Genomic DNA, 15673 nt, shown 5'->3' with positions numbered 1-15673 from the left:
TGTTATGCTCCCTCAAAACTATTTGCTTATCATGGGTAGAATCTTAGTCTGGAAATCACCATGGAAATAATCTGCTTTTAAGCCTGACCCATTGCAGAAATCTTCTAAAACATTTCTTCAGGTTATTATCCAGCTTCTGCTTAATTATCTCTCATGATAAGAAAACTGTTCCTTCAAAAGACAGCTGATTCTTACAGAAATGAATCACTAGAAATGTAGGGAAGTGGGGATGATCTGTTTTCCCCGAAGGAGATTAATTAAACTGATCAGAAGCAGAATGGACTGGATTTTGAGATTTGGATTATGTGGACATAAAAAATTGTATTTTGGCTCTGTTTGAAAATTAATGTTTAGCAAATAGGAAAATAGGAATTGAATTGTATAAATTAGAGCTTGTGACATATTTAAATAAATAACCTTAGGAGTTCTTAGCTCCCTTCTCTCTAACCACACAGTAATTAGTATTGTTCATGGCAAATTGATGGTCTGGAAGACTCACTTTTGATATTATTATAAGATATTTTCCCTGAGTCTTCTAGAACTACCCCCTTTTTTTGTTATCCTATAATAAATATCCTACTCTTTATCATTGCCTCCGTTATATTATATTTCTGTCATACAATATATTGAGTGTCTTAAAGGCAGGGACTACGTCTTGTTTATCTTAGTTTTATTAGTGTATAGTAGAGAGTAGTATAGTAGAGAGCCTGAAATATATAGGGCTCAATAAATTTGCCAAATGAATGATCTACACTCTGTAATTAAGACTTCCCAGGAGTGAAACAGTCAATTGCTTGCTCTAAACTTTCTTGAATAATTCCCTTTTTATTAGCTCTGTTGACTATTTGAAACTCAGGAGTATTTAGTTTCAACATCAAATATTCACTTTGTTTGCCATTTAAAAAAATTGGTTCATCTGTGTGTTTTCTCTATGATGAAAAGGATTCTCCCTCGTATTAATAACTCTTCCTGGCACTGAATTAAGGTTCTACAATGTTTCTTCCAGAGTTTCCAGAATGATTTTTTTAAGAACTGAAAAGATTTATGAATCACCACGCCTTCCATAAATATTCAAAATTGCTTTCATGGAGTTACTTAGCTATCAAGAAGATAGATCTCATCAGAACATTAAAAAAATCTCTTAAAACAGGTGTTCTTCTGGTGTTCAAATATCTTTTCATAAAACTATGAATATTTACTATTTTATTTTCAATAAATAATTGAATTTGCTCTATTTTCTGCTAAATAAGTACGTTCCTTTATATAGCTTTCAATGTGTAGAAATAAACTAGTATGTTTATGATTATGTGAAGGCACATGCACACACTTACAAACACACCAACACACCCATACACAAACACACTCCCCTGAGGCTTACTGTGAATGGCCAGTTTAATATTGTCCTCACAGGGTGCAACCAGGGAGTTTCAAGCTGGACGCTTGCTTTAGTTACAGAGCTTGATTATAAGGCAGCAGAAAGTGCCAAGCCTTCAGAATCTAGTTGGCCGTTCTATTGTTTGAGAACCAGTTAAATAAATTGTTTTGGATTGTCCTTCGTAAGTCATAACTTCCGTAAATATTTAGGCAGAGAAATGATTTTAAAATAGTTTATTTGAAGTAAGGTATACCAATGATTTATTTATACATTTCACAGAGTTGGTTAAATTTTCAACTTCTGTAAAGTAAGTGATTTCAGTGTAGGTCTCTTCACAATTTTACATGAGGAAATACAAGACGTTTTCATCACAATGCATGTAGTTGTTCTGATACCCAGGTGTCATAAGTTAGCTTTTAGAATGAGGAAGTTCTGACACATAGATGATCATGCATAAGCAAACTTTAACTCTGCTAGAATCCCGTAAAAATTCAGTAACAATCATAATTCAGACTGTATAAATTGCTGTGCCATTAAATGTTAAATTTTATTTGTGTTCTTTTGGTGTGTGTGTGCATGTGTGTGTGTGTGTGTGTGTGTGTGTGTGTGTTTAAGGGAGGGAGGGCAGGAGAGAGGGAGAAAGAGAAAGAGAAAGAAGGAGAGAGAGAAAAGTTTCTTCATTAAGATAATTTTATTGAAATTAAGCTATTTAACTTTTTTGGGTTTTTTTTGCAAACCAACTCTTACCAGTTTCCTTTAGTTTCCACTCTCAGGGTATCTGTTTCTCTCACTACTAGCATTTATGTTATCACAAGTATAGTATAATTGTTACCTCTATAACTAGTTTACAGTGTTCCCCCGGCACATTACTATGCAACATTCATATAATTTTCTTGAGAAAATATAAAACCCATAGTAACAGCTAAAAGTTAAATAGTATTTAATCTTTAGTATTTATGTAACAGAATGTTAAAATAGAGCACTTTGTTTCTTTTTGCAGCTGAAAAGTTTTAGAATTTTAGACAGGCACAACTGCATTCAGACTCTGCAACAGAGATGTTATTTATTGCACTAGATCCCAGCTTGTTCGTGTATCCATTCACGGTAGGCTGTCACTAGAGTATACACCCCTGGCTTATCTGGCAGAGCACACTGATACCCCCAGCTTACTATCCCCACGAGGAACCAGAGCTGCCGTGCGTCTTCTTGTACTAGTGGGCCACCAGAGTCCCCCTGAAGGAAACAGAAAGATTGATTATTTAAGTGTGAAAACAATGCCAAAGTATTGAGTTTACTTCTATGGCAGTAGAAGTCACATCCAGTATAACAGTAAAGTTAGTCTGACATTTCCTGTTGAAATACTAAATACCAAGTCATGCAAAAATTAACAAAATCTTCCAAGTACACGTGTTGCTCCTTCAGCAACTGTGAGAAGATGAGAAGCATATTTTCCAGACTCCACCAGTGTGCTACTCATTCCAGGCTCACCTCCTTCAGGGTGCCATCCCTCACCTGCACCTTTCCTCCCCACTGTCACCGCTTCCAGCTTTGGGCTAGATTAGTTTTTCACTGCCTGCATTCCCACATCCTGTGGGTACTTTCACTGCTGCTTCATTATTTTGTACGTGCACATTTGTGTGCCTGTTTGAACTTACTCTCACTGGATTAGCTCCCCTAGTTGTAGCAGCTGCACATTTCTGCAACTCTCATTGCATTTATGATACTTGTTCAGTGTCTGTTTTTCAGGCTTTACTGTAAGGTCCATAAGGGAAGGGGGCATACATATTCTGGACACTGCTATATGCTAAGCCTCTAGCCCAAAGGAAATGCTAAGAAAATGTCTGTTGAATGAATAAGTTTTTAGAAATCTCACTTATCTTCCTATTCATAGCACAATGCATGGTGTTTGATATACAGTGTATCAAAAAGTATTCTTTTGGTGAATAATAGAAATTTATATGGCAATGAGTAAAACACTACGTATGAAATATTTACCAGCAAATTATAATAATAAGCCAACCAACTAAATATCTGTGCATGTAATAATCTATTTGGGGAGAAAAATTAGGATATCTTACATGCTGTATAATGGGTTAAGTCTGTGGGTTCTGGAGTTAGCATAGGTTTGAATCCTCTACTTACTAGCTATATGATTTTCAGTAAGCTACTTAATAGCCCTTTGTACCTCAGCTTCCTCATCTGTAAATAATATTTTAATGTGTTTAAATGAGTTTAACATGCGTAGCAATCTGAGTATAGCCTGGTAAATAGTACTAATAAAACTCAGCTGTTATTACCAAGTATGCTTCTAGAATAGTTTGCTGTTCATTTGACTGCTCTTAATAGTAGCTAGTTCTTCCATGCCTACTTAATTACTGGTTTAGATGGGGAGAAGTGTTAGTGTCTGAATTACCAGCTTGATAGCAAGCACTGCATGGAGGTGATTGGCATCTGCCTCCTTTAGATGTTGCACATGTGCTCCAGTTTACCAGTTCTCAGCACTCTCCCATCATTGTGTTTTTCTTCTACTTCTTCTATAGTAAGAGATTTCTTTGCATAATGTCTTACCAAGAGTGGGCAAGCAAATATTAAACTAAGTGGGACATGTAATTTTTCCTATATCTGGGCAGCTTCACTGCCTGATTGGGCAGATATCTGAGCCTGTGGTCTCTCTTCTAGACCATAGACTTGCTGAGTTCAGGTGATACTGTGTAAGCACAGAGTCTGGCACATAAAAAGTAAATAATGCAATTAAAAAAAATAAATGAACAAAAACAAACAGGATCTCATAAGCTCTTATGTAAAGTGCTATTTTTTTGAGGCATAAACTCTATGTATTATATATAGTATTTCAGCTGAAAATCAGTGAGACCCAGAGTGGAACACACAGGAAAGTTTCTTGGTGAGTTATGGCCTGAACTGAGCTTGGAGGAAGAGCAGAATCTGTATATGCAGAAGGTAAAGTGTATCATGAGTAAAGCATGAATAAACACCCTTTTATATCTCATGTATATCCTTAAGTCAGTTCTAATTAATGCTCTTAGTAGATCTGAAATTATCATGTAAAGGTTTGTTGCTTACTTGATTGGTGAATTCTTTGTAAAACTACTATGAAAGTTGAGAATTTGTTGTTACAGGGCTAGCAATAGAAAAGAAGAAAATGGGAAGGGGAACAAGAAGCATTCCCTACCATCAAGACATCTCCACTTAAAGTGAATAAAAACCAGTGGGTAATTAACAGTGTCTTGAAAATTGATAAACAATTCCCCTCCACCCCCACACAGCTTGTAGTCAAGAAAAATGTTACATTTTGGGGAAATGGATTGGGGTCTTTGCCAAAACTATGTAAGAACTACTACTTATCCTCTTTTTCAAGAATGTAAGCACTAAATATAAAAGTCAGCAATGTTTAAGGAAAGAATAAACCTCATTTTTCTGCTTATGATTCAGTCAGGAAAGCAGTAGCAGATTCATCAAGAAAACAGATTGGGGCTTCCCTGGTGGCACAGTGGTTGAGAGTCCGCCTGCCAATGCAGGGGACACGGGTTCGTGCCCTGGTCTGGGAAGATCCCACATGCCACGGAGCGGCTGGGCCCGTGAGCCATGGCTGCTGAGCCTGCGCATCCGGAGCCTGTGCTCCGCAACAGGAGAGGCCACAACAGTGAGAGGCCCGCGTACCAAAAAAAAAAAAAAAACAGATTGATTTTTCTTAATTCCAAAAATGTAATTTTGGATACTAAGTAGTTGTTGCTGTTACTGTATGGGGTTGGGTTTTAGACATAGGAATAAAATCTATTAAAAAATATAACCACATCAGTTGTTTAGATAGTTTAATTAAAAATTTGGTATTAAAATCTTATTCTAAGAGAAAAACAAATACTGTATGCTAATGCATATATATGGAATCTAAAAAAAAAAAAGTACTGGTGAACCTAGTTGCAGGGCAGGAATAAAGAGGCAAAGAGAATGGACTTGATGACATGGGGTGGGAGGGCGAAGCTGGGCCGAAGTGAGAGTAACATCGACATATGTACACTACCAGATGTAAAATAGTTGGCTGGTAGGAAGCAGCAGCATAGCACAGGGAGACCGGCTCTGTGCTTTGCGATGACCTAGAAGGGTGGGATAGGGAAGATGGGAGGGAGGCTCAAGAGGGAAGGGATATGGGGACACGTGTATGCATATGGCTGATTCTCTCTCTTTGTTGTGCAACAGAAACTAACACAGTATTGTGAAGCAATTATGCTACAGTAAAGATCTATTAAAAATAAATAAATAAATAGCAACATACCTTCCAAAAAAAAATCTTATTACATTGGAGTAAGAATTCATATTTATTGTTAGTGTTTTTATATTTGGTTGAAAATTACAAAGTAGATCTAAATAGTTTTTTTTTTTCCTTCATTAGTGCTATTTAACAATTATGGGAGCTATGGTGACTCAGGTAACTAAGCTCTTTGTATAAATTTTTTATCTTCAAGGTGCTGATATTCAGGTGTTATTTATATTTTTAAAATCAATTATCTACAACTCTTAGATGAGTGATTTATTTAAGTCTTCATAGTAGAAGGTTGAGGTGAAAGTTATTGATGTCAGTGATCATGGTCTAGGTTGACAACAGTAGAAATAGTTGAGATAGCTGAACTTTCTTGCTTAGTGCGTGCCTGACATATTTAATCTCCATCTAATCTTTAGTGGTACCTAAAAAGTTAGATACTATTCTTATCCCGATTTTATAGATGAAAGGATTGGTAATAGAGGTTAAGGAATTCAAACCCGGGTCTGTCTCGTTCTTGAGCTTGATAGTTAACCACTTTGCAACTTGGCTTCTCAGAATCAGTGTTTCATGATAGATCAACTTCATATAAGAATCTGTAAAATCTAGACCATACATTTTTAGAGGATCAGGTCTGTATATTATAATGATACCTCTCTGTCTATCACAATAAGACATGCTAGTAAGTGCTTATAAACTTGGCTGATGACGTGGATAACATTGTCTTGAACTTACCTGGCATGCATCTACTCCACCTCGAGATAGTCCAGCACATAGCATTCCAGGCAGGATGGCTCCATTATAACGAGATGGTGCATTACATACATTATTACTTATTATATTGACCCGTGCTTGTTGTAGATCTGGAACTTGGCTGCCTGTTAAGTATAAAAGCAGAATGAAAATGGACTTCAGGGTAGATAACTTAATGATTCTATGGTGAATATAGGAAGGAATAATTGTACTCCAAACATTATCTCTTATTCAGCAAAGAAGGCTATTGAAAATGTACTAGTAGTTTTTTCTCAGCAAAGATTTCCATAGTAGAGATGGATTACCCCTTTACATAGATTGGTTTTTTGCTTTAGGTTTGTGATACAGTGCCCCTTAGACCTTAAGAGGGGGAAAAAAATCTGCTTACTTAAAATTGACTAGTAGATTTTGAAATATCCACTGACTAACTTTGAATTAGAAAATTAAATATTAACTAACCTTTAATATAGTAACAAAAGAGAAACAAATCTTGTTTCACGACTAAAGAATGAATTTATTTTATATTGATATTCCTTCAATATGGCACTGCCGTTTTTTTGATTGGCACAGATTTTACTTACTACACCAGATTACTTTGGGCCATGAAAACACAATGAAATATTTTCTAGGACAATTCAGCCTTTGTTTTGTTTCTTGGAGACATGATCTACAGAATAGTTAGAAACCCATGGATATTGTTAATGCTATCCTTCCACTCCCTAGCTGATACTCATTTTCCCCTTGGCTATATTTGCTCTTTCATGTCACCCTTATTTCTTTTTCTCATTTTATTTGCTTCATAAATAAGTGTGAACAATACTTATGTACACACAGAGTTTCTTGTTCTGAAGGCAGGATTTCTTTCACTTCAGAATACCTTAAAACCCGTAGAGAATACCTATCTAAATCCTCTTATAAATTTTTAAAATTTTCTTTATAGGGGAGCCATTCAAGTCTGTAGAGTCTCTGGGTCATGGAAGAACTCATGTTTCTGTATCACTTGCTTTTACATTTTCGTATTACTGTGTGTGAGAATTCTGTATAGTTTCTAGGGACATTGCTTTGATTTGCTGAAGGAACTCTAGTTAGATCTTAGGATGACCAGACTGTAGCATGGTTCTGTCCATAGAACCTACCCTTCAGGTGTTCCTTAATTTAAAAAAAATGCGTACTAGCAAGTACCAGGAGATATTGCTGTTGTTTTTGTTTTATTTTTTCTTGAGATACTCACCGCTGTATCTTTGAGAGCCCCATCCTGTTACATAAGCAGGGGAACCAGGTAGAATATTCTGGCTAGCATCTGGGAGGCACACTGTACGGATATTTCTGGTAAAGGTGACTTCTCTATCAAGTTGTAGAAGTGCAATATCATTTTCATGAGTTTCAGGGTTATAATTGTTATGGATTAAAATAGTCCTTATTCTTCTTTTCTCTTTAGGAAATATTGTGGAAATACCAAAGGTGACAGTCCATTGAAGAGTATCAGAGCGGCTAAAAATATGAAAACATGTTATTTGAATAGAGAACTTGTGAGAATTTCAAATATTTGGTTTTTGTGTTTGTCCCCTCCACCCCCAATCTAGGAAGTATTCGACCAACATTTCTTTGTGATCTATTTCTTTAATTCTTTACTGGTACAATGAGTGATCATTTGTCTAAAGAAACAGAAATATTTTAGAAAACATATCTTGGGGTGATGAACGTCCTGGTGTTCCATTATTCCAATAAGGATATACTGACACTTTGATGAACACTAGTATAACACAAAACTTTTCTTTGATTTCTCCCTTTTCTACATCCTTCCATTCAAGCAACTAAGAAGTCTGAAATAATGTTCACTTTAGTTTTAACTCTTTCCTTCCAACTGTTATTTTTTTCCTTTCCTTTAGCCAGAAGTTCCATTTAAATAGTAGTGATGATAAGGGGCTCCTTGTCTTACTAATTGATGAATGATTTTTCTGTACTAAGTGTGATGCTTCTTGAAGATTTTGGGGGGTGTGTGTGTGTGTATGTATTCATACAGAGAGAGAGAGAGAGAGAGAGAGAGAGAAAGAGAGAGAGAGCACTAATATAAAAAAAATATAAGGCATTATCTTGCTGACCTAGGAATAGGGACTTTTTAGCCAAACTCCCAAAATACAAACCATACAGTTAAGAATGGATGAATTTCATGAGATCAAAATTAAGTGTATCATGTATAGAGAACAAACTAATGGTTACTAGAGGGAGAGAGAGGGGGTAGGGGCAAGATAGGTCTAGGGGATTAAGAGGTACAAACTATTATATATAAAATAAATAAGCTACAAGGATATGGTACAATGCAGGGAATATAGCCAACATTTTATAATAAATGGAGTATAACCTTTAAAAATTGTGAATTACTATACTGTACACCTATAGTATATAATATTGTGTATCAACTATACTTCAATAAAAAGTATGTAGAATAAAAAATAAAGTTAAAAGACATAAAAAAACTGAAAACAAAATTAACTGTACCATAGACATATTTATCAGATGAATGAGAAAAGACTTGCAATGTTTAATATCTAAAATTTTTGTAGAATATACAGAAGTCTGTAAACCAGCAATAAATGGAGGGAGAAACCATTATACAATGAGCAAAAAATATTAATAGGCATTTCATGGGAGAAGCCCAAACAGCCAGTAGACATATGAAAAGATACTCAAACTCACTAATAAGCAGAGAAATGGAAATTATAACAATAATGGGCATCTAATGTATATTCATAAGAATGACAAAAAATTGAAAAAGAATAGTATTGTGTTGGTGAGAAAGAAGTTTGAACTCTTTTGCATTACATGTGAAGATGTAAAATTCTGGAAAGCATTGTAGTGTATTTAGCACACTGTATATATACTTCTGGGTATGTATGTCAGAGAAATTCTTGAAGGTTTATAGAGAGGCACATATGAAGGCATGAGAGAAAGTGTATATGTGCTGTTCTTTGTGGCAGTGGGAAGTTGGAGCAACCTAGCTGGATGAAGGGATATGGTGGATGCAGTGGTGGACCAGATTAAAATTCCCAGGATTGAGCAAAAACAGTAAGGAAATATGAGACTTATACACAATGCCACTTATATAAATTAAAGACACACACACACACCCCCCAAAGGTTTTGCAGGTAACTGCATATTTAAAGACATGTCAAATATTTGTGTGAGGCCTATGGGGGCAGGGAAGGTAGTAGTAGTGGAATACAGGTATGACAGGAGAAAAATAAAAAGGAGAGAAAGGTCTTGTACAAACTGATGAAAATAAGGATCTATGAATTGGAAGGTTGATTAATGCAACATGCTTTTAAGGTTGAATAAAAGCAAAATGAGGGTTTTGTGGAGTTTAGATAGTGGAGTTATACGGAAAATAGAAATTATATATCCAGGAGATACTTTCATGAGGTACAGTAGCTTGCAAAGGAGTAAATGCTAGTTAAAAATTCTAAAGAAAAAATATTTGACAACAAGAAAATACATGAATTTTTATATTAAACTTCTTTTGCCTCAGGGTCTTTATAGTGAAGATTGTAAAAGATACTCTTCTTTCTTCCCTGTCAGCCTCCCTCCCTCCATCCCTTCCTTTCCTTTCTTTCAGCAAATGAATAAGAGCATGGTTTTGGAACCAGTTGAATTTAGATTTGAATCTTGGCTGTGTCGCATATTGGCAGTGTTATTCAGGGCAAGTTATTTAATATCGCTAATGATCAGTTTTTTTATGCATAAAGTGTGATTGATTGATACCCTCTAACACAGATGTAACTATTAATTGAGACAACTAAGGTATGCCAAGATGGGTAGTTAACTGTGGTCTTACCTTTTGAAGCAGTGAGCTGCTGTCAGGATCCACTCTTTACTGATGAAGACACCTCCGCAGTGGTGAAGATTATCCCACTGTAAACTGACTTGCCATGGCCAGTCTCCTTCCTTAGCTTTAGTGCCTCCTATGATTCTCTCAGCAGACAATGATATTAGGTCTGGACGGACCCCACATTCTAATGGGAAAAGGGAATTAATGTGCTGAGAAGATCATGATTCTTACACTTGGCAGATGCTTTAAGAATTTCACCATCATTTATGACTTTTATGTCTCTTATGTATTCTTTCCCACGACATGCTAGGCTTTCCAAAAGCATGATCAATATGTTATATTTTTAGAGTACTTATGTGACTGTTGCCTATAGACTGCATTTTAGAGAACATTGCTGAACTTAATTGGCATGGAGGTTTCAAATTCTGGAGCAGCTTCAGAGTTCTCTGGAATTCCTCATGAGTGGGGGTTAAGATAGGTCAGTGCTGGAGGCACCAGTTCAGGCCACAGGTTCCCTGGGAAATTTCCATCTTCTCAGTAGCCTTGCTACTCAAAGTGTGGTCTGTGGATCTGCAGCACGGGCCTCCCCTAGGAACTTGTTAGAAATGTTGGCTCTGTGTAGAAACAACCTAAGTGTCTGTCAGTAGATGAGTGGATCGAGAAATAGTGGTATATATGTGCACATAAGCATGCACACAAGCATGCACACACACACAGGAATGTTATTCAGCCTTAAAAAAGAAGGAAATCCTGTCACTTGCAGCAACATGGATGTAACTGTAGGGTATTGTGCTAAGGGAATTTTCCAGACAAAGACAAATACTGCATGGTATGACCTATATGTGCAAATTAAAGTTGAACTCCTAGAAACAGTAGAAAGTGGTGGCCAGCGGGTCGGAGGAATAGGGAGAGTTTGGTAAAAGGGTATAAACTTTCAGCTGTAAGATGAATAAGGTCTGAGGATCTAATGTATAACATAGTGACTATAGTTGACAACAGTGTATTGTATAATTGAAATTTGCTGAGAGTAGCAAATTTGCTGAGTTCTCGCTAAAAAAATAAAAAAGGAGGGAGGTGATAAATACGTGAGGTGATGAATGTGTTAATTAGCTGGATGAGGGGAATCTTTTCATAATGTATACATGTATCAAATCATGACATTGTACACTTTAAATATCTTGTAATTTTATTTGTCAGTTGTCCCACAGTAAAGATGAACAGCGATGACAGAAAAAAAAATGTTGACTCTCAGACTCACATCAGGGAACAAATCAAAAGCTGCATTTTTTTTCCTCCAACTTTATTAAGGAATAATTGACAAATATTGATACAATGTATATATATTTAAAGTATACAGTGCGATGATTTGATATACATATACATATACATTGTAGAATGATTGCCAAGTTCAAGATATTTAACACATCTAACACCTCACATAGTTCTCTTTTTTTTGTGTGTGTGTAAGTGTGACGGGAATACTTATGATCTACTCTCAGCAACTTTCAAGTGTACAATACCATATTACTAACTGTAGTCACCAAGCTGGGCATTATGTTCTCAGAACTTACTAGAAGCTGTATTTTAACAAGTGATTCATGTGCACAATGAAGTTGGAGGGAAACTGCTCTCATCATGAAGACTCTATAGTGGTAATTCAGTTCATTGTGGACAGTTCAGTCCACATCTGCAACTGACTCTATCTTACCAAATGTGCCCTGGAAAAGGAGTTACTTTAGGTCCACAGAATATTCTTGAGGGTAACTGAAGGTTTCTAAGTATCTAGATGAGGTTTATTTAAATATTTTAAGAGAGCCCATGACTCTCTAATGGTCAAAGCTGAAACGGGCTGGAGTGGGCTGGATCACTCAACTCCTCTTAACTCCCACTCCCATGGTTTATTTTCTCTTGTTTAGTCTATTACTGAGAAATTAGAGGTAAATCACCACCAACAGTTTCTATTGCTGGACCAGCTCTGAAGTAGTGACATTGCTTCAATAGGACACCATCCAAAGGTATTTTTTCTAACAGATCTCCCAGATAGAGGAGGACTAGACTTCCAGTAAGAATATACATGGAATATAGGTTCCTTTGCTACATTCTCCAACCAAATTCTCTAGTAAATTATATAAGCACATTTTAATGAAAAAGAAGCATGAATTAAATATATAGTGAAGTTGAAAAACACCCACAGAGGAAGAAGCATTAACTTATAACATCACTTAAGTATGTGAGATAGGCCAGCTATCAAGATATATTGAACTAATTTCTAACTACCTTTTATTAGCCAGAGAAGTAAACTGCTGTTTTCTAAGGGCTATATTTCTGCTATCCTAGCCTGAGAGTATACCTAAGGACATTGGAAAGCAGTGACTTTTCTAATATGTTATAGACATAAAACTCATATTGCTTTTCGTAATTTTTTTTATTATAGTTTATGATTAACTTAAATCCACAACAAAGCAAGCTATTCTGGTGGTTAGGAGAAGGCATATAAATGATGCAACTAAACATAATTTGCAAGTCTACTGAAATGCTGCCATGGAACCAGGGCAGGAAAAACTTCCCAAAGCTGCCAAGAAAACCTTAATGAGACCAAACTTGATACAGAGTGGTGGAATGGCATTGCTACTTCTTCCTTCTAAAAGGAGGGGAAAACTTAAACATTACTTCATAGGCCAACAGAATCAGCAATATCTTATCTCAACAACAACCCACATGAGTGAACTAAGAATAAAGATACCATCTCAATAGACACTGCCTTGGCAAAGACTACAAATCACTTGAACATTTACTCTTTTTATTTTGGTAAACCACATTTACAAAGTAATTTAAAAGCTTACCTTTAGTTAAAATATCTTCTGTATCCTTGTGAGTTATTTCTGGTGTTAAAAAAGAGAGAGAGAGTAAGATCAATACAAAAAGGACTATATACCATTTGACCTTAATTTCTTAACGTGTAGTCCTCAGACAACCATAATCAGAATCATTTAGAGGACTGCTAAAATAGACTCCTTGACTCCATCAGAACCGGTGAAAGAATCTGAGTCATGGGCTTCAGAAAACTGTTTATAATATTCCCTCAATTTATTGTTTGCACATTAAAGTTTGTGCTTTAATTTCTCATCAAATGCTTAAAAGATAGTTAAAAGTTATTTAAAAGATATTTCTGCTCTCAAGTCACTCAGTTTACTTGGGAAGACAGCAACATAGTCATGGAGATACAATGTAGTAAATGCTATAAGGGAAGTTAATTTTTCATTTTTTTCTAATATATATTTATGTACATATAACTATATCTGTATTACTTTACTGATACTATTTGTAGTACTGCAGGTATAACAAAATATAGGGGGTCTGCCATCACATAATTTATAGGTAGAAATTGATCAAGAAATCATTCAAATAAATTTAAGTGTGAAGTAGAGAGGATAAAGGAGAGAGTTACTAGTGATTCTGGTTCACAGATGTTATCATGATGAAAATAACATTTGAGTTGTATTTTGAATACCTAAAAGGAGTTTTTCAGGCAGGCAAGAGGTGAAAAGGCATTCCAGATGAGAGATATAGTGGGCACAAATGCATGGAGGTGTAAGATGTTTGTGGAGCAATAAAGTCAGTATAGCTAATACAGGTGTTGCATGTAGGGAAGTGGTGGGAGAGCACAGAAAGGAAAATATGTTGGTGCCAGATGGTGACAGTTTGTATATTCCAGTTTAATGTCTACTTATAGAACAGTTTTCTCTGCATGTGCTACAGCCATCTCAAACTCAATGTCATCAAATTTTACTCCAAATTTGCTACATATATTTCCTCCTTTAGTAAATGACACCACTTCCACCAATAGCTAGAAATCTGAAATGGTCTCTAACTCCTCCTTTCTCATCATTTCCTACATCTTATTGCTTTCCAGATTTTGTACCTTCTACCCTCTAACGATCCTTTGCATTAGCACCATCTTCCCCCTCCCTTTGGCTACTACTTTAGTTCATACTTTCATCATTTGACACCTATTCCCTGCCTCCACTTTTTCCCTTTTTAATGCATCCACCTCTACTTTACCAGACTGACATTTCTAAAAATGTAGATCATATCAGAGTATATTCTTCTCTGCTTGAAATCTTTTAATGAGAAATCAGCTTCTTATTTCCTATAAGATAAATCTAAACCTCTCAGACAGGTGTTCATGTTCTCTAAAGTCAACTTAAACAAACTTTTTTGCTGCCAGAAGTTTCACGGGGCTTGGGTATCACACCTGCTTTGTAAGTGTTAGAGGAGGCAAAACATCCTTTTGGAGAAAGGAAATAAAAAGAGCTGACCATTCCTTTTCATTCTTTGAGCAAGAAAGACTTTATTTCAATACTGGCTACCCTACATGCTGCCTGTATGCCCTGGGCAATTATCTATCTTTTCTGAGTGGGGACAATAGAAGGATCTATAACACGTGGTTGTTGTGAGGATTAACAAACTGTAATGCATGAGCATCAGCTAGTCAGGAAGGACACAGCCACCCATGGAGCTGGATCAGTGTCTTGGAAGTCCTTGCTGTGCTAAGCATTAATGCTGTAGTTGCAAGGGGAGGAGAGGGATGGGAGAATTTGGAGGGGTTGGGGAGGCACCTTTGTAGGCCTGGTGCAGTGGTTATTTACCAACAGATAGGAAAGAATTTCAATATTTTAACAACTAGTAAAACTATAACAGGTATTTGCTGATTAACTACCAGTCCAATGTGGGAGCCACCAAAATCCCTTAATTGTGAGCTTATTATGAGGGGAATCATGGTTTCTTAAGCTAGCAGTACATGACAGAGTTGAAGGAGTGTCCTTAAATTCTATGCATATATTAAGTAATTCCTTTTTTTTTTAAAGTCATGCAAAAATATTAATGGAGTACTTATTATGTGCTAGACACTGGGTAGTAGAAGGACAGTAGGATGAACAAGGCAGACTGGTCCTTTTTAGAAAACTTACAGAGTAGGATGAAGACACAGAAATAATATTGTAGTTTCAATTGTGATAAACGCTGTGAAGGAAAATGAAGGTGTGTATGACAGAGGTAAATAATTTAGTACTGGAAGTTAGAAAAGACTTACATTAGAAAGAAATGATTCAGATGATACTTGACAGATGCAAGGGGGTGATCTAACCTGTGTTATAAGAAACTGGAATAATGTATGCAAAGGCCCTGAGGCAAGAGGGAGAGAATTTTTGCAAACAGAGAAAGTGAAGGTGTGGCCAGATTGTGGTGCATGAGGAAGAGAATGGTATAATAAATGGCTAGAGGGGTAAGTATGAACCAGATCATACAGTGCTTTAGATGAGATCACCATATCATTTATTGTCCAAACCAGAAAACGTAAAGGCTAATATTAATAATGGTTCTTGGACAATTGGCATGAACCCAGGACTGTCCTGGGTAAGCCAGGAAATATGGTATTCTTCTT

General features: G+C 36.1%; 1 protein-coding gene across 1 annotated transcript in view; it reads right to left on the bottom strand.

Moving 5' to 3' along the window:
• Window positions 1–2047: 2047 nt before the first annotated feature.
• The window catches only part of TMPRSS11D (transmembrane serine protease 11D), a 69674-nt gene continuing 56048 nt past the window's right edge, over window positions 2048–15673 (bottom strand). The window contains exons 6-10 of the mRNA XM_033425559.2: window positions 13074–13112; window positions 10237–10414; window positions 7636–7895; window positions 6387–6529; window positions 2048–2608 (exon numbers count right to left, since the gene is read on the bottom strand). Coding sequence (XP_033281450.1) covers window positions 2447–2608; window positions 6387–6529; window positions 7636–7895; window positions 10237–10414; window positions 13074–13112 — 782 coding nt within the window. The 3' untranslated portion in view covers window positions 2048–2446. The remainder of the gene's footprint in view (window positions 2609–6386; window positions 6530–7635; window positions 7896–10236; window positions 10415–13073; window positions 13113–15673) is intronic.

This window comes from Orcinus orca, chromosome 4, assembly GCF_937001465.1.
Source record: "Orcinus orca chromosome 4, mOrcOrc1.1, whole genome shotgun sequence".
Taxonomy (NCBI): domain Eukaryota; kingdom Metazoa; phylum Chordata; class Mammalia; order Artiodactyla; family Delphinidae; genus Orcinus; species Orcinus orca.
This window is presented reverse-complemented; position numbering and strand designations above follow the sequence as displayed.